We start from the raw sequence: 19,996 nt of genomic DNA, 5'->3' as shown, positions 1-19,996 counted from the left end.
AATAAACATCGTGTCGGGGTCTGGATGTCAGGTCCTTTCAGGAATCGGACATGGGGGACGAGAGGAAACCAACTAAAGAAACCGTCATTAATCTTCCAAATATCCTGGAACGGTGAGCCCCAGGCAGTCCGATGTGTTAATTTCTCCCTTTCTGCAGTCCTCCGCGGAACGGGGCTGAACAAAGGCGCTGTAGCTTATCAGTCTGGCAGAGGAGCGGGATTCTCAGAGGGGGGCCATTAGGTGTGATTATAATAACAAAAGGAAGTCAGAGAGCAAGGCAAAGAAACAGTTCCAACTCAGAGTCAGAACTGTCTTATTCTGCAGCGTTGGGAGGTGCAGGCTTTTAGGGGCCGGCCTGTGAACTGTGGCTCCCCATTGCCCTTCCCTCCCGCAGCGCCTGGCACCACTTCCTGTCTCTGGGTTTGTCCGACGTTCTCCTGTAAATGGAATCATACAGTTTGTGGTTATTCTGGGCTGGATGTTTGTGTCCCCTGAAATTCACATGTTGAAATCATGACGTCTAGGTGATGGTGTGACCGGCGGGGGTGTTGGGGGGATGGTAAGTGATGAGGTCATGAGTGGAGACCCCATGAACAGGATCCCGGTTCTTATGACAGAGACCCCCAAGGAGCCCCCTCAGCCCTTCCTCCACCTGAGGACACCGTGAAGACCGCGCCCCCCACCAGGAACGGAGTTTCACCAGAACCTGCCCTTCCTGACACCCTCATCTCAGACTTCTGGCCTCCACGACTGTAGGAAATGCATTTGTGTTGCTGGCGCGCCCAGCCTTCTATTTTGCTACAGCAGCCCAAGCAGACTAAGACAGTGAGTCCGTCTGCGTCTGCTTCTGTGTCCGCATCGTGTGTTCAAGGTCCATCCACGCTGTAGCCTGTGTCAGAGCTTCACTCCTTTTCATGGCCGTGTCAGACTCCACTGTGTGCATGGACCCCATGCTGTTTACCCAGCCATTCATCCATCCACCATCCCACCATCCAGCCACCATCCATCCACCCATGCATGGGATACAATCCACGGGGTCGCAAACAGTCGGACACGACGGACACAGCTCCTGAACGTCAATAAGGGCATTTGCCAACTTGTTGTAGCCACACGCTCCGGGAAACAGACTCACCCAGAAGGACAATGCAGATAGTGGAGTGAGGTTTATTACACCGGCGGGCCCAAGGCAGAGGCTCCTCTTAGCCAAGGGCCCCGACCAGCATTTGTGAAAATCATTTATACCCCATGCGTACGCATCCGAACCCACCACCCCAAATCCCTTGATATTCACATAAACTGAGGGAGGGCAAATACAATCCCAATAACCCCATCACTCCTGTGCCATGTGCTCAGGCAGTGAAACAATTAGCCAATAATCAATAAGCACGAGGTTACACTCCAAGAGATACAGAAAAAATTATGGCCTGTCCGGAGATAGGGGTGATCAGTGTATGTGTTTTCTTAGGCGATGAGTAACCTGGATATGCTCTTCAAGGTTCCCCTGTCTGGAGGGGTTCTTATCCTTCTGTTGTCATTTCCATAGACACTAAACACAGTTCAGAGTCCACTGGAGAGGTGGCCGAGCATGATCAGCATGAACAGGCCTGAGATGGAGTCCAGGCCCTATGTTCCTTCTTCATTCCCCCTTCTTGATGCTCCTAGTTTCCACAATAAGCATCATTTAGTGCAATATATTGTACCCTAGCCCTCCGGCCACCCACATGAGAGAATGCTACCAACCTCTGGGTTACAAAATTCACAAGGCACTGTAAAATTCAGGGTCCACAAAGCAGAACTACCAAGGCAACTATAACAGTGGTAAATATAGTTTTCCACCAATCGCCATTCACCCAAGATAGGACCGAAGTCCAGAAAGGAATGTTTTCATTTGACATTGCTTTTACCTGGTTTTTCACGTCATCTAAAGCAGTCGGTACATTGCCAGATCAGTCAGGAGTGTATACACAACATTCAACCTGAATTATAGCACAGGTCCCTCCTTGAGCAGCTGTGAGCATGTCCAAAGTCATTCTATTATGAATTACCACTTTTCTCATTTGGATGTGCTCTTCATTTAAGGCTTGGACGGCTTTTGTTCTATCTAGGAGGGCCTGTTTTGTGAAATTAGTCAAGGCCTCTACTTTAATCATAATATCTCTTGTCCCTATAGCGGGTACAAACAAGGCAGCAATATACTCATACCATCGAAACACAGATCTTGTCCACCTAGCATGTAAATAAGGTAGATTTGCCGGGGCTTGTTGTAGGTTAGGCTTTCGTTACACTGGCATTTATATCAAATGTAACCCCACGACCCGAGTCTCTTAACTGTAGGTCTTACACCAAGAGATAAAGGAGAGGTTATCATTGACAAGAGAGAGGAAAGTCTCTTTTTGTCATCCCAGAAAAGAGCTGAGTGGTTTAAAATCTCCTTGGCAGAGCGGTGACACCCACCAAGGAAGTCCATCCATCACAGACAGAGGCACAGTCCCACATACCCAGCAGTTGGAGGTGTTCTGGAAGTCTGCGTAGGAACGTGCCCATGAGATGAAAACATTGTCCTGAGTTGAAACACAAGTTCAATTCAAAATCACGTTGATGAGGCCAAGCAGCAGGAGTTGATTGTGCGGCTTCATCCTGAAGGGGCTCCTCCGGGATCTTCTTTTCCTTCTTCTCAAGGAAGGTCTTACTCTCTCGAGGGTCAGCGGGGTCCCTCTGTGCAGTCCACTCAGAGTTTTCTGGGTCTGCGTGGTATACTCTCTTCACCCTCGTATGATGGATTAAGGGACAATACCTGCAACTTTAACTGCAGCAGGAGTAGTTAGAATAACATAAGGACCCTTTCACCGAGGGGCTAGCAAATCATGCTTCCCATCTTTGACCCATTATTGGTCACTAAGCGTAAACTCATGAATCTGTTCCCCAAGGGGGAACGGCACCCTTTCTTGTACAAACTTAGTTACCCGATTTATTACCTTACCCAGTTCCATCTGCTGTGAAATCCTATCCCCCCTCACCTGAGGCAAATTTCTTGACACCTGTTTTATTATGGGAGGGGGCCTCCCATGCACAATTTCACATGGAGAATAACCTTGGGACTGTGGGGTCATCCTGAGCCTGAGCAGAACCGTCGGAAGCAAGTCCACTCAGGAGCAGTCAGTCTCTCTGATCCACTTGGAGAGTCTCTTTAAGTGTCCGGTTGGTTCCTTCCACCATCTCAGAACTCTAGGCCTATATGCAGTGTGCAGTTTCCATTTGATGTTTGAAGTTTTGCTTACTTGTTGTACTAAATCAGTTACAAAAGCCGGGCCATTACCTGAACTAATGCTGGTAGGAAATCCAAATCTGGGAACCATTTCTGTAAGCAGGCACCAGGCTACTTCTGGTGCTCTTTCAGTCCAGGTAGGAAAAGCTTTTACCCATCTCAAGAACGTACATACCATGACCAGCAGATAATGGTGGTGTTGGTGAGGTTTCATTTCAGTGAAGTCCACTCCCAGGTGTTCAAGGGGCAGTGTGCCTTTCAGCTGAACACCCGGAGGATTTTGTCTGAATCCCCGAGAGGCAGCATTAACCTCTGAGCAGGGAGCATGGCCTAGGTGGGTCGCTTGGTGTGTCTGGCTTACCAGAGTGTGCGCCAGCTCCTCCGGTACCAATAATTTGCCACTTGGCAATTCCCACCATCCCTTTTCAGTCTTGATGGCCCCTTCCGCTTTGGCTAACCTGACAGCCATTGTCTTTGTTTTATCAGGCTAGTGCCATCAGTATATAGGACCCAGTTGGGGTCTGGAACCTTGAGCCCTTCTTTAAAAGAAACCCCAGATAACTTACCTCCTCTTTGTAGATCTGTGCCTTCTTTGACACCCGGTAACCTGCTTCCATCAGCAGCTGGAGCAGTGCTTTAGTCCCTTCCCAGCATTTTTCCTTGGTCTTGGCAGCCAGCAGCAGGTCCTCCCCCTATTGTAAGAGCCAACATCCATACTCTTCCAGATGGAATGAGTCCAGGTCAGAAGCCAAGGCTTCCCCAAAGATGGCTGGGGCGTTCTTAAACCTTGTGGGGGAGTCCGATGAGCTGTTGTTTCGTGCTCCCCGACTGGGTCTTCCCAATCAAACGCAAAGATGGACTGTGACGCTGGGGTGAGGCGTATGCAGAAGAAGGCATCTTTAAGATCTAGGCAAGTGTAAACTTTAGTCCTCGGCGGGAGGAGGCTAAGGAAGGTATAGTGGGTTTGGAACAGTGGAGTGTAAAGTCACAGTAGCCTGGTTGACTAGCCTGATATCTTGTACAGGCCTATAGTCCTGTCCTCATTCCCTTTTGACTGGCAAGATCGGCGTATTCCAAGCCAACTGGCACTCTACCAGAATGCCCGCTTGTTTCAGTCTATTGATGTGGGGCAATATGCCAGTTCAGGCCTCCATCTGTAGCGGGTACTGGCACTCTCTAACCGGGTTGGTGCCTGGTTTGAGCTCTGTTATCACTGGGGCGTGATGTTTAGCCAGCCTTGGCGGGGGGGGGGGGGGGCTGACTTCTGCCCAGACCTCAGGGAATAATTGTGTTAGCTCTCTGTCATGCTCTTCTGGCCCACCCAGTTCTTCCTTCGGACACTCAGGTAACCTTCACTCATCTTGGAGATGAGAGAGAGGGCAAAAAAGTCATAGGTCCGTCCAGAAGGTGGGCCTCTCCTCAGGCGAGAAAGTCACCTGTGCTCCTAGTTTGGAGAGCAAGTCTCTTGCCAACAGGGGTACTGGGCACTCAGGAATGTAGAGGGATTCATGAATCTCTTGGTGCCCACCCCACCCCCCCATCTGACATTTTCTGGGCTGGCAAAACGGTTTAATCATCTCTTCTCCCGATCACTCAGTTACAGCGGTAGTCTTTTTGGACAGTGGAGCCACAGGTTTTGTTACTACCGACAGTTCTGCTCCTGTATCTGCCACGAAGTCAATGTTTTGGTCCCCCACTTTTACGGTTACCATGGGCTCTCAGGGACCTGATATCTCTGAGCCCTGGCAACCCTAGTCATGAAAGAATCTGAAAAACACCATGAAATTCCCTGGCCTGTGTAAATTTTCCACTTGCACAGAATTTTCCGTTTGCAAAATAAGGATAGAGAAATGTAAACGGAACGTCTATAGGTTTCCCAATAACTGCACAAACAAGCCTGCTGTTTTCCGGAACCAACTGGCGTCAAGCACCTGTACTCACAGATAAGATGACCCCATATGATACACATTATGTTACTTTTATGTTATTCATTCACTGTACTGGATGTGCCAACGGTATACATTATGTTATTCATTCACTGTACTGGATGTGCTGACAATGTGACTTCTGCTTATAAAAGTCAGCTTACACTGCTATACGGTGCGACTCTGCCTCCGAGGAGACTAGAGTCGCCCGGCTTGCGTAAACCGACAATAAAGCCTCTTGCATATTGCATCTGTTGGACTGTTTATTGAGTCGCGGGAGCTCCTCTCCGGAACAGAGACCTGACGTTTGGGTCTTACATTTGGGGGCTCGTCCGGGATCGAGGAGACCCCGGATTCAATACCAGACTTCAGCAGGAGGTAAGTCCGGCCGGCAGTGAGTTTGTGTTGTCTGTTGTCCTTTGTGCTTTGTGTTTAGTACCCGTACGGTACGGGCTTAGTAGAAATTCGTGAAGTGGACCGACGGGTCATAGGCCTTCCGAATTTCAACCCTGGAGGACGCTCCGGGGGGGTTCTGAGTGGCTGGGGACGAGCAGGCCGTCCTCAACCCCGGGGGTCAACGACTTCGGCCTCTGCCCCCGTCTGATTCTTTGGTTGAACTTTGGCGCCGATACTGTGCCGCGCGGCTTCTGGTCTGCATTCTGTGTGTCTGTACTGTCTGTGTGTTGGTGTACTTTTGTGTCCCCCTTCCCTCCGGCATGGGACCCAGACTAACTACCCCCCTAAGTCTGACTCTAGAGCACTGGAAGGACGTCAAAGGACGAGGCAGTAACCTGTCAGTAGAAATCAGGAGAAAAAAGTGGCAAACCCTTTGCAGCTCCGAGTGGCCAGCCTTCAATGTGGGATGGCCTCAGGAGGGCAGTTTTAACATTGATTGTATTTTGCAGATCAAAGAACGGGTGTTTGACACAGGACTTCATGGACACCCTGACCAAGTCCCCTACATAATTACCTGGGAGAGTCTGGCCCAGGACCCGCCATCCTGGGTGGCACCTTTCGTGGCAGAAAAGCCGAAGATTCCCGGTGCTGATACACCCACGGCCCCACCAGCCCAGTCCCCTCTTTACCCCATTTTTGAAAAAGAAAAATCCACCGCCAAAACGAAACCAGTCATCCCGCCGGGATGAGGACGGCCGCCGCTGCCGCCGCAGGAGCGCGCTCCCCGCCCCTTCCCGCCCGCCGCCCGCTCTCCTCCCAGGCCGCCCCCGTCCGCCTCCCCTGAGGCCCGCTCCCCTGACCCCACTGGCCCAGCGGCGACCAGCGGGGAGATGAATACTTCATCCCCCATCGCCTCCAGCTTTTGCAGGCTCTGCTGACCGTAGAAGAGAGACAGAGAGTTGTCCTGGAAGCAAGAAAAAAAAAACGTGCCCGGGCCCAACGGGGCCCCTACTCTCCTTCCAAATGGAGTTGATGCAGCCTTCCCCCTGACGCGTCCGGACTGGGACTACAACACCCCTGCTGGTAGGGAGCAGCTCCGTCTCTATCGCCAGGTTCTCCTTGCGGGTCTCAAGGGTGCCGGGAGGCGCCCCACCAATTTGGCCCAGGTAAGAGCAGTAACATAGGGACAGGAGGAGACCCCGGCGGCTTTCCTTGAAAGGCTCATGGAGGCATACCGTATGTATACCCCTTTCCATCCTAGTAGCCCCGAGCATAGGGGAAATGTCTCCATGGCCTTCATAGGGCAGTCGGCGCCGGACATTAGAAATAAATTACAAAGGTTAGAAGGACTTCAAGATTATAGCTTGCAGGATCTAATGAGAGAAGCAGAAAGGATTTACAATAAGAGAGAAACTCCAGAAGAAAGAGCAGAAAGGCTTAGGAAAGTGCAAGAAGAGAGAGAGGACAGATTGAGAAAAGAACAGGAAGAAAAAGAAGAGAAACGAGAAAAAAGGCGTAACAGAGAGTTGAGCAGAATTTTGGCCACCGTAGTTCAGCCTAGGTCAGAGCCAGGAAGGAGAGATAGGTTGGGAGGCAATAGGCAACCGAGAATAGACCGTGACCAATGTGCCTACTGTAAAGAAAGAGGCCACTGGATAAAAGACTGCCCAAAGAAACCACGGGATTTGCGAAGAGAATCCTCCAAGGTCTTGTCCTTGGATGAAGATTAGGACAGTCAGGGCCAGGAGCCCCCCCCCCCCCCCGAGCCCCGGGTAACATTAAAAATAGGGGGGCAGCCAGTGACCTTTATGGTGGACACAGGAGCTCAGCACTCTGTATTAACCCAGACCAACGGACCCATGAGCACCAGGACCGCGTGGGTACAAGGAGCTACAGGAGGAAAGCTGTGCCGATGGACTACTGAACGGAAGGTGCACCTGGCCTCCGGTAAGGTGACTCATTCCTTCCTCCATGTTCCGGACTGTCCGTTCCCCTTGTTGGGGAGGGGCCTTCTCTCTAAAGTCGGAGCCCAAATTCAGTTTCATGAAAAGGGGGCCTCCATTACAGGACCCGGAGGGGCCCCCCTTCAAATTTTGACCATAAAGTTAGAAGATGAATACAAATTATTAGAGTCCAAAACCTTGCCAGTGGGTCCCATCCAAGACTGGATACGGAAGTACCCTCTAGCCTGGGCAGAGACTGCAGGAATGGGGCTAGCAATGGGACAGCCGCCCATTGTCGATGAATTAAAATCCTCGGCTACCCCCATTTCGGTGAAACAGTACCCCATGTCTGAGGAGGCTTACAAGGGAATCAGACCCCATATACAACGGCTCCTCAAGCTGGGCGTCCTTGAGCCCTGCAGATCAGCCTGGAACACTCCTCTACTCCCTGTCAAGAAGCCAGGTACGGGAGATTACCGGCCAGTGCAGGACTTGAGAGAAATAAACAAGCGGGTAGAAGACATCCACCCGACAGTGCCGAACCCGTACAATCTGCTTAGCACCCTACCCCCTTCCCATACCTGGTATACGGTATTAGATTTAAAAGATGCCTTCTTTTGCCTGAGGCTAAGTCCACAAAGCCGACCCTTGTTCGCTTTTGAATGGAGAGATCCAGAAGCTGGCCTGTCGGGGCAGCTGACATGGACTAGACTACCTCAAGGATTCAAAAATAGCCCCACCCTGTTTGATGAAGCCCTACATCAAGACCTGGCTGCCTTTCGGACACAACACCCCGCCCTGGTGCTTCTGCAGTATGTAGATGACCTGCTGCTGGCGGCCCCCACGGAACTGGATTGCAACAAAGGTATGGGGGCCCTGTTGGAGACTCTGGGAGAACTGGGGTACTGCGCCTCGGCAAAGAAAGCCCAAATTTGCCAAACTAAAGTGAATTATCTGGGGTACCAGCTAGAAAATGGACAGCGATGGCTGACAGAAGCCCGGAAACAAACGGTATCACAGATACCGCCCCCAACAACTCCCCGCCAGATGAGAGAGTTTCTAGGCACTGCGGGATTCTGTAGGCTTTGGATTCCCGGGTTCGCAGAAATGGCAGCACCCCTTTACCCCCTAACCAAGCAAAACACCCCCTTCCTTTGGGAAAAGGCCCAACAAGAAGCATTTGATAACATCAAAAAGGCCCTCCTGAGTGCCCCAGCCCTAGGGCTCCCGGACATATCCAAGCCCTTTGAGCTCTTCGTAGACGAAAAACAAGGGATTGCTAAGGGGGTACTGACTCAAAAGCTAGGACCCTGGAAGAGGCCCATCGCATATCTCTCCAAAAGATTGGACAATGTTGCGGCAGGCTGGCCACCATGCCTACGGATGGTGGCGGCCATTGCCACGCTTATCAAAGACTAACAAATTAACCATGGGCCAACCCCTTAAAATAACTGCACCCCATGCTGTAGAGACTATAGTCCGCCAGCCTCCAGACCGCTGGCTTTCAAATGCCCGAATGACTCACTACCAGTCTTTGTTGCTGAATACGGAGCGAGTGCGTTTCGGTCCAGCCGCCGCCCTCAACCCTGCTACGCTCCTCCCGGATCCCCAAGAAGGGACCCCACACGACTGCCAGCAAATCCTGGCAGAAGTGCATGGAACCAGGAAAGACCTCACCGACCAACCACTGGCAGACGCAGAGATCACCTGGTTTACGGATGGGAGCAGCTACCTTTTAGAGGGCGAGCGGAAAGCCGGGGCTGCAGTAGTTGACGGAGAAAACGTCGTTTGGGCCAGCGCTCTGCCTCCGGGAACCTCGGCCCAAAGGGCCGAACTCATCGCCCTCACGCAGGCACTCAGGAAGGCGGAAGGTAAGAAAGCCAACATATACACTGATAGCCGGTATGCCTTCGCCACGGCACATGTACATGGAGAAATACATAGAAGGAGGGGGTTGCTGACCTCAGAAGGCAGAGAAATATTAGATTTACTACAAGCCTTGTTCTTACCAAGGAAACTAGGGATAATCCATTGCCCAGGCCACCAAAAGGGAGATACACCCATTGCACGGGGAAATCGGCTGGCAGATATAACTGCTAAACAAGCGGCATTAGGCCCCCAAATACTAACTGTCTCACTCGAGTCAGCATCAAAAAATGATGATGATGCGGCACTTGTTTATAGTAAAGCAGACCTAGACTTCCTTCAAGGATTGGGGCGAACTATGACAAGGTCCATAACAGATGGATATACCAAGGGAAAACAGTGATGCCTCAAAGCACCGCCAAGAGACTTTTGACTCACCTGCATAGACTGACCCACTTGGGAAAAAGAAAGATGGCTGACCTCCTAAATGAAAATAAATTAGACTATTACATCCCTCAGAGAGACTTACTGATACAACAAATTGTAAACGGTTGTGAGGCCTGTGCAAAAGTAAACGCTGGCAGACTAAAACTCCCCTCCGGAGTTCGAGCCAGGGGGCATAGGCCTGGAGTTCACTGGGAAGTGGATTTCACCGAGATTAAACCAGGCCTATATAATAACAAGTATTTGCTAGTGTTCATAGATACCTTCTCAGGATGGGTAGAAGCAAATCCCACAAAGAAAGAAACAGCTCAAGTTGTGGTCAAGAAGCTCCTCGAAGAAATTTTTCCCCGATTCGGCTTACCTAAGGTACTCAGGTCAGATAACGGTCCGGCCTTTGTCTCCCAGGTAAGTCAGTTGGTGGCCAAATCATTGGGGATTGATTGGAAGTTACATTGTGCCTACAGACCCCAGAGTTCAGGACAGGTAGAAAGGATAAATAGAACAATTAAAGAGACCTTAACCAAATTAACGCTGGAGACTGGCACTAGAGACTGGGTTCAACTCCTACCACTGGCTTTATATCGAGCCAGAAATACCCCTGGCCCACACGGGCTCACCCCGTTTGAGATCATCTATGAAAGCCCCCCACCAGCTACATCCTTTTTTGACCCTGATGTCCTTGCGACTTCCCCTACCCTGCAGGCCCACCTACAGGCTCTGCAGCTGGTGCAACAAGAAATTTGGAAGTCTGTATCAGCCGCATACCGTGTGGATAACCCTGTTTCCTGTCCCCACCCCTTTAAAATCGGTGACACAGTGTTGGTACGGAGACATCAAACCAAGACTTTGGAACCTCGCTGAAAAGGACCCTACACCGTCCTCTTGACCACTCCTACCGCACTAAAGGTAGACGGGATTGCAGCATGGATACACGCTTCCCACGTAAAAGCTGCACCCGGCCGCTGCTGCGAGGAGATGCCAGAACACGGATGGAAACTCCACCGCACTCAAAATCCTCTAAAGCTAAGACTTTCTCACTTATAATAATTCTGCTATTTGTCCGGGGCGTCTTGCCCTCGGTTCAGGAGGGCGGGAGCCCCCACCAGGTGTACCGTATCACCTGGAGAGTTTTCAACACAGAAACCGGAGAGACAGCAACTGAGACTACCGGTGTAGCCCCAGTCTCCATGTATTTCCCCAGTTTGACTGTAGATCTGTGTGACATAGTGGGAAAAAGCTGGGATCCCAACCCCCAAGAGCCCTTCCCTGGATATGGATGATTACACCCCGGGTGGCGGGTAAAAACCCGAGCACTTGACTTTTATGTATGTCCGGGTCACTCACGGACCCGTCCTAAAGTCCAGAGGTGCGGAGGGCCCCCAGAGGGATACTGCAAGGCCTGGGGATGTGAAACAACAAGATCCCTAAGTTTTAAGATTAAAACTAATGACAAAGAAAAGGGGGGAATGAAAGAATCTGAAAAACACCATGAAATTCCCTGGCCTGTGTAAATTTTCCACTTGCGCAGAATTTTCCGTTTGCAAAATAAGGATAGAGAAATGTAAACGGAACGTCTATAGGTTTCCCAATAACTGCACAAACAAGCCTGCTGTTTTCCGGAACCAACTGACGTCAAGCACCTGTACTCACAGATAAGATGACGCCATATGATACACATTATGTTACTTTTATGTTATTCATTCACTGTACTGGATGTGCCAACGGTATACATTATGTTATTCATTCACTGTACTGGATGTGCTGACAATGTGACTTCTGCTTGTAAAAGTCAGCTTACACTGCTATACGGTGCGCTCTGCCTCCGAGGAGACTAGAGTCGCCCGGCTTGCGTAAACCGACAATAAAGCCTCTTGCATATTGCATCTGCTGGACTGTTTATTGAGTCGCGGGAGCTCCTCTCCGGAACAGAGACCTGACGTTTGGGTCTTACAGTCAATTTCCAAGTCAGCAAGCCCCACAACTGCGGGAGCTTCCTCTTCCTTCCGTGCCTTAGGGCATTCATTCTTCCAGTGGCCAAAAGCTTGCACCAGGCACACTGGTTTGGCTGTAATGGGCCCGGGGCCTCCCTTGGGGCCGGTTGAAGGACTGTCCTGTCCCTGGGGCAGGTGAGGTTTTCCGGAGGGCCCGAGATATGCTTTCCCAGAGCAGCAGCTAGCGCTGTAAGTCTCTTGTTTGTTCTCTTTCATTTCCTCCAGCCCTCTGGCAGAGCGCAGTCTCTGCTTAATTCCAGCGTCTCCCTCCCCTTCTCGTCAGTACTCACCGGGAGAGGCGGGCATAGCTTGGGCGCTTGGGCTGGAGCCGGATCCTGGAAGTGTTGGCCAGAGGCTTCTGTCACCGGGATCGGAGCCTGCCCAAACGGCGGCTCTAGGAACTCCGGGAAAGCTGGCGGAGGAGCAGCGTCTGCTCAGAAACTTCACCTGGCCCTGGATCAGGCATGAAGGCGGCCTCCGGTCCTGGTGAAGCACTGGGAGGCAGGCGCGTCATTATCCAGCATGGGGGAGGGGTCAGGTCATCCCCGTCCAAATCCTGTAGAATCTCCTTTTTTATCATCAGTCAATTTTTGTGCCCTTAACATTTTTCCCTTTCCCTTCTGGATACAGAACCTTGTCCAAGTAGGAGGGTCTCAAGCTAACCCTAGCCATGAGTCAATAGATGGATATTGACCCAGGTGTCCCGGCTCTCCTGTGACTACTGTATAGATTGCTTCCACTATTTTTGAGTTCATGATGTTCTCTGGTGGCCATCCTGCTCCCGTAGGAGTCCATTCGACCACAGAGTATGTGGAGGTAGTTAGGCTTCATCTTCACCCCATAGTCTCCTCCTAATCCCTTGTTTAAAATTTTCACTCCAATACAGTTGCCTTAGATTCACTTCGCACCATCTTGCTTACCTTCTCAGGCCTTCTTGTACTTTTCCTTTTCGTTCTGTCTACGAAGTTCTCAGTACCCTAAGTACTTCTCATTATTTTCACTCAGTGACACTTAAATTGCCATTCTGCCTCCTTCCTAATTGGGGTGAGAAGAGCCTTACCTGCCAGACCCCAGCGGGAGAAGGGGGATCGGCATGTTTTCACCTGCCGGTCAGCATAGCTGAACCAGAACATCACATGGTCCAAGACTGTTTCTCCCTCAAAGTCCATTCTGCCTTGGTGGGCTTGATCAGATGCGAATGAAAACACAGATGGGTTAAATATCCCATGTCCCAGGCCATCTCCGGAAAAGCCAATTTATACTCACTTCTGAATCCCCCTCCTTCTAGCCTAACAATTCCGAGGGGGTCAAGAATTTCACAGCAAACAGGACACCTCCTGGGGGAGGGCAGATTACGAGCATACAAGGACCAGTTTCCTATCCTAAATATCCCCTGGCGATCACTGGTAATAATTTTACCCAAGATGGCGTGGACATGCCTCCTAAATGACCTTCACAAACTTCCTTCCTAAACCCTAGCACGCTCGTCAACCTGTGTACCAAGCAATCGCCGCCTGCCTATTCCAGGCTCCTGTGGGTCCCCACTCCTTCTAGTCCCTCCCAGGGGGGTGATCAGGCCCCCTCTTCCACCCTGCTGGGTGGGTTCCTCCTCACCTGAGCGCTCAGTTACCCTGGTGCGGTCCACTACCTGCTGACATGAAAGGTCTGGGCGTTTAGAAGCAGAATCCTTCCAGAGGGGCGAGGGGCCTTCCCCCCTCTAGGAGATTCAAGCTACAAAGCCTCGGGGTGGCCTCAAATGAGATCTGTCTCCTCAAAGTGAGGAGCTTCCCGGCCAACGCACCAAATGTTGTAGCCACACTTTCCGGGAAACAAACTCACTCAGAAGGACAATGCAGATAGTGGAGTGCGGTTCTTCTTAGCCAAGGGCCCCGACCAGCATTTGTGAAAATCTTTTATACCCCATGTGTACATGTCCAAACCCACCACCCCAATCCCTTGATGCTTACAAAGGAAGGGTAAATACAGCCACAATACCCCCATCATTCACGTGTTATGTGTTCAAACAGTCAATAATCAATAAGCCTGCAGTTACATTCCAACCAGTTAATAACCGATAAGCCTGTGCTTACATTCTGATAGATAGTGTCCGGAGGCAGTGGTGATTAGTGTCTGTTTTCTCTTAGGTGATGAGTAACCTGGATGTGATCTTCAGGGTTCCCCTGTCCGGAGGGAGTCTTATCCTTCCATTGTCGTTCCCACAGGCACTAAGCAGAGAGTTCAGAGTCCACGGGAGAGCTGGCCGAGCACGATCAGCACAGACAGGCCTGAGATGGAGTCCAGGCCCTAAGAATTCCTTCTTCATCGTCTCTGGCCCTGGAATGAATTCGTCTCCTCCTGAGGCCAAGAATTCCAGCGTCTTATTGTTCAGCAACAACCTTTCAGCACTTTAATTCCTCAGTCGCTGATATTATTACCAAGATAAACTTGTCCTCATGGGTGTGGGAGATGAAGTGGATCCATTGTGATTGCTCCCTGGTCAAATGACTCTAGCAATTTCTAATTATGTTCTATATCCACAATATTTATTTTTATGTCCATCGAAGTCTACTTCTCAGATATTTATGTACACAAAACAATAGATACCTGGTTAGTTCAGATTATATTAAACACTCTTTCCATAACTTTTCCAATGTCAATTGAACCAGAACAAGGTGAAGCAGGGAGAAGAGTTGAAATTTTAAATGATCTCTAAGGACACTAAAAAAATATATATATATTAGATAGAAATCCTAACCATTACTGGTCTATATAAGAGAATCACAATGTGTCTTTTTCATGAAATTGCAACAATTGACTAACTAGAGTTGCAACAAGTTGGAGTTATGCTTGATTTGAGTTGAAACAGTTTGGATGTGGGTATATGAGGATATATAGGATGATACATACTTAAGGAGGTAGCAAGTATGAATCCAAAAATTTATAAGGTAAATTTTGTAAACAAAGATGAAACATTTAACTTGTTTTCACTATCACACACTTCCAGACTTTGCCATCAGCTACTGACCCCCTGGGGACTTGTTGGTTTATTGCCATCTGATTAAAACTAGTCACATGCATCTTGCTTAGCTGTGTTCTCTTTGTTTGAAATTGTTTATGTTTCTCTCTCTTAGTATGCTCTTATAAATGCCACTATCTATATCACTTACTTTGTCTATAAGGTGGTCTCCTTCATTGTCCACTGTGTAAACCTCCTCCGTGTATACAGATATTTACATGTCTATGTATATAGATATCTATGCCTATATGTATCTATAATAGATATTTATATCTGTATATACATATATAGTTATGTCTATATCTATATACATATTTATATGTCTATGTATATAGATATTTATGTCTCTATGAAGCTAGGTATTTATACATCTATGTACCTAGAATCTATATTTCTATGCATATAGACATTTGTATACCTACGTACTTACACATTTATATCTCTCTCTGGACATTTACATATCTATGTACCTAGATATTTACATTTATGTACACTTATGTATATACAAATAGATGTCTTATCAGTATAACAGGGCCTGTAGAAAAGGGAACACTCCTACAAAAAGACCTGATTCGGCAACTGAACAACAACAAAATAGTAAACACATTCGATTCACCTGCCACCAACAACACATGGTATATCAATGTTACTACAATATGAAATATAAGTTAGTTTAAAAAAGTAATGCTTCGGGGGACTTCCCTGCAGTCCAGTGGTTAAGATTCTGTGCTTCAAATGCAGGGGGCAAGGGTTCGACACTTGGTCGGGAAACTAAAAATCCCACATGCAACATGGCACTGCCAGTAAATTTAAAAAAATTATTACAATAAATAAACAAGAATGTCCCGAAAGAACACGCAAGCTTTTGGGTGTTTCTTCAGGTACATTCCATATTGAATTACAGTCTTGAGTGAAAACTTGGAAGGTTTTCAATTTCAAGGCAATTACAACTGGGCATGAAAATGTCCTGACCCCTTGTGGCCATTCCCTGCAATAGCAACCTTAAAACATGCTTATGAGAACATTTCATGCAAAGATGGGCTCAGTAAAGGACATCAATGGTATGGACCTAACAGAAGCAGAAGATATTAAGAAGGGGTGGCAAGAAAACACAGCAGAACTGTACAAAAAAAATCATCATGGACCAGACAGTCATGATGAAGTGATCACTCATCTAGAGCCAGACATCCTGGAATGTGAAGTCAAGAGGGCCTTAGGAGACATCACTACAAACAAAGCTAGCAGAGGTCATGGAATTCCAGTTGAGCTATTTCAGATCCTAAAAGATGATGCTGTGAAAGTGCTGCACTCAATCTGTCAGCAAATTTAGAATACTCAGCAGTGGTCACAGGACAGGAAAAGGTCAGCTTTCATTCCAATCCCAAAGAAAGGCAATGCCAAAGAATGCTCAAACTACCCCACAATTGCACTCATCTCATACACTAGCAAAATAATGCTCCAAATTCTCCAAGCCAGGCTTGACCAATACATGAACTGTGAACTTACCGATCTTCAAGCTGGTTTTAGAAAAGGCAGAGAAACCAGAGATCAAATTGCCACCATCCACTGGATCACCGAAAAAGCAAGAGAGTTCCAGAAAAAAAAAAAATTCTATTTCTGCTTTAGAGGCTATGCCAAAGCATTTGACTGTGTGGGTCACAATAAACTGTGGAAAATTCCCAAAAGATGGGAATACCGAACCACCTGACCTGCCTCTTGAGAAATCTGTATGCAGGTCAAAAAGCAACAGTCAGAACCAGACATGGAACAACAGACTGGTTCCAAATCGGGAAAGGAGCATATCAACGTTATATATTGTCACCCTGCTTATCTAAAGTCTAAGCAGAGGACATCATGAGAAATACCACGCTGAAGGAAGCACAAACTAAATTCAAGATTGCCAGGAGAAATATCAGCAATGCAGATGGCACAACCCTTATGGCAGAAAGTGAAGAAGAAATAAAGGGCCTCCTGATGAAAGTGAAAGAGGAGAATGAAAATGTGGGCTTAAAGCTCAACATTGAGAAAACTAAGATCATGGCATCTGGTCAGATCACTTCATGGCAAATAGATGGGGAAACAGTGGCTGACTTTATTTTGGGGTACTCCAAAATCACTGCAGATGGTAACTGCAGCCATGAAATTCAAAGACACTTACTCCTTGGAAGACAAGTTACTACCAACCTAGACAGTATATTAAAAAGCAGAGATGCTACTTTGCTAACAAAGGTCTGTCTAGTCAAGGCTATGGTTTTACCAGTGGTCATATATGGATGGGAGAGTTGGACTCTAAAGAAAACTGAGTGCTGAAGAATGGATGCTTTTGAACTGCGGTGTTGGAGAAGGGTCGAGAATTCCTTGGACGACAAGGGGATGCAAGAGTCCATTCTAAACGAGATCAGACCTGAGTGTTCATTGGAAACACTGATGTTGAAGCTGAAACTCCAATGCTTTGGACACCTGATGTGAAGAGCTGACTCATTTCAAAGGACCCTGATGCTGAGAAAGATTGAGGGCAGGAGGAGAAGGGGACAACAGAAGATGAGATGGTTGGGTGGCATCACCGACTCAGTTGACACGAGTTTGGGTAAACTCCGGGAGTTACTGATAGACAGGGAGGCCTGGCGTGCTACAGTTCATGGGGCTGCAAAGAGTCAGACACGACTGAGTGACTGAATTGAACTGATAAGGGGAAAGAATATGAAGAAGAATAGATATCTATATCTATATCAAGAATAGATAGCTATATGTATACCAGACCAGCTTGAATGTAAGGCATGCTGATGGTGACTGGTTCTGACTCTCAAGACTTCAATCAAATGAAGCTTGGAGTCTCCCACAGCCCAAGACCATTAATGAACATGTCTGTCAAGTTAAAGTGCTAGTCACTCACTCATGTCTGCCTCTCTGCAACCCCATGGATCACCAGGCTCTTCTGTCCATGGGATTCTCCAGGCAAGAATACTGGAGTGGACTGCACTGCCCTCCTCTTGGGATCATCCTCATTTAGGGGTTGAACCCGGGTCTTCTGCTATGCAGAGATTGTTGACCATCTGAGTCACCACAGAAGCTGGAACATGCCTGTACTCATAGATTAAAGCTTCCCCAACTTTGTGGTTTACAGAGACACTGCTCTGGAAAGCTCCATGTTGTTCTCCATAGCTCTGCAAGTAATACACATTTCCCTCCCATGAGCTTTGGCTGCGTTGTACCTTCTGGCTCTACACCCACCAAGAGGGAAACTCGCTTTTCTGATAACATTTCTCCATCCAGACTCCCAACCACCACTTGATGCTAATTCTACAATCAGTCGCTTTGCTTCCAATGCATGGAAATTACATTATTTTTCTGTGAGCAAAGCTAGCTAAGGGCCAGAACCAGTGTCCCTATTTTATCTTGTGAGGCCAGTAGGTGTCGGGCAAACTCAGCTCTATGGATCCACAATCCTCCAGATCGATGCCTTGGCTTACAGAAAACACTTGCAAGGCTTTGAGGTTTTACTTATACCTCATTTCTGAAGACTTTTCATACCCACATTAAATAAACAGATGGCTCATCAGTGCCACTTCTACTTTCAGGTTAAAAATCCTCCAAGTTTTTTCTAACATCCTTATTCCAAGCGCTGTGCTTAAATCTTTGACCATACTGTGTTTATCTTGTGTCTCATCAGAATGTAGTTAATTACACCGTTTCCCTTGAATAATGCAGTACTCACCACATAAGAGTTCTCGCCAAAACTGGATTTGATAAGGCAGGGCACAGTGGGCCTAGGATAAACTCCGGGATTGCGGTTACAGTCTGGTGGACCCGAGATTCCAGTTGAGGGCACTGGAAAGAGACATTCAGCCTGAGGACAGCCCGCCCACCTGAGGATCCAGGCCTCAGAGGCCATGCCTGAAAACAAAGAGACCAGCCAAGCTGCGTCTGCGCACTGGAGGCGTGACAGACACGCCCACAGAGCAGCAAAACCCCGAGCGGTGGGGCGGGGCCTCCATCGCGCTCCCCACCCTCCGGGCGCCTATTGGCCAGACCGCCTCAGTCACAACACCGATTGGTCGCTTGTGCCTGACAGGGTACAGGCAGGCTGCTGGCCCTTCACTTCACCTCAGCGCCGAAGGACTGGACTTCGCTGGACCTCTAGCGCTCCCGGGGACAGGGTGGGCAGTGCGGCAGGACAGCGGGGAGGCTGAAGGGAACGCGTCCTGGGCAGCCATCATAAACCGTTAGCCTGATGGCTTCAAATTCCAGGGTGGGAGGCCAGAAATCCTGTCAGCTTTGAGTAACCTGAGTCCTAATCTGAAGGGGGCTTGTGTCTCGTCAGCTTCAGGGATTACAAGTCCCTTCACCCACAGAAAGACCGAATCCCCTAGTGCTGCGACCCTCAAATACATAGATTAACACCAGATCCCCTCAGCCTGAGGCACCCCCCAAAATACCACCCGCAAGGAGACCAAATTTCCTAAACCTCGGAGACCCTGAATACCTCCGCCTGGGAGCTCTTAAACCTCTTCCTCCTCAAGACCCTAACTGTCCTCCCTATTGGAGCCCTAAAGTCCCTTAATAAGAAACCCCCGATTTCCTCAGCCTCACAGATCCCAAGTTTTCTCACCGTGCGCATTTTACATCAGACATAAGATCCCCAGTCCCCTCTGTCTGAGGACCCCAGTTACTTCAGCCCGTGGGACCCAGATCTCCTCAAGCCGAGCGACTTCTCCCTTAGACGTAGAACCTACGTATTGCCCAGATTTTTCTGAGTCCCCAGGAGGAGATCCTCAAAACCCTTCTTGGAGAAACATTCCCTCTGCTTCACTGGAACAGAGCCCTGATTTCAGCCTGACCCCATTACAGCAGTTAGGGGTTTCCGGGTCTCCTCGAGAATCCCTCCGTCACCCACAGACACATCCCTCCCAGTGCCTTCCCTCAGAGGGGTTGAATTGTAGGGGAACCAAAGAAACCAAATCTAGTTCATATTAGGCTGATCTGTCATATCTAGTCAGGATCCGTCCATCCCACCAATACCCTCACCCTGACTTTCCCCTCGCCTTACTGCCCTGGACACTCCACCCAAGGCAGGCAGCTCAGGCTCTGGACACTGGTCTGGGGTATCTCAGCACCTTTTTCTTCCACAGGCACTTTGGCCTTGAGCACTC

The 19,996-nt window shown here is 48.8% G+C and overlaps 1 protein-coding gene across 1 annotated transcript; it reads left to right on the top strand.

The window, feature by feature from the left end:
* Positions 1-50: 50 nt before the first annotated feature.
* On the top strand, positions 51-19,073 carry LOC136157736 (uncharacterized). The gene is given in 5 exon segments (XM_065919521.1): positions 51-112; positions 6,460-6,565; positions 6,567-8,394; positions 9,101-9,671; positions 18,725-19,073. Coding segments are annotated over 5 exon segments (2,916 nt in total).
* The last annotated feature ends 923 nt before the right edge of the window (positions 19,074-19,996 follow it).

Source organism: Muntiacus reevesi, chromosome 2 (genome assembly GCF_963930625.1).
Source record: "Muntiacus reevesi chromosome 2, mMunRee1.1, whole genome shotgun sequence".
Lineage (NCBI taxonomy): Eukaryota > Metazoa > Chordata > Mammalia > Artiodactyla > Cervidae > Muntiacus > Muntiacus reevesi.
The sequence above is the reverse complement of the archived record's forward strand: the minus strand, read 5'-3'. Positions and strand labels throughout refer to the sequence as shown.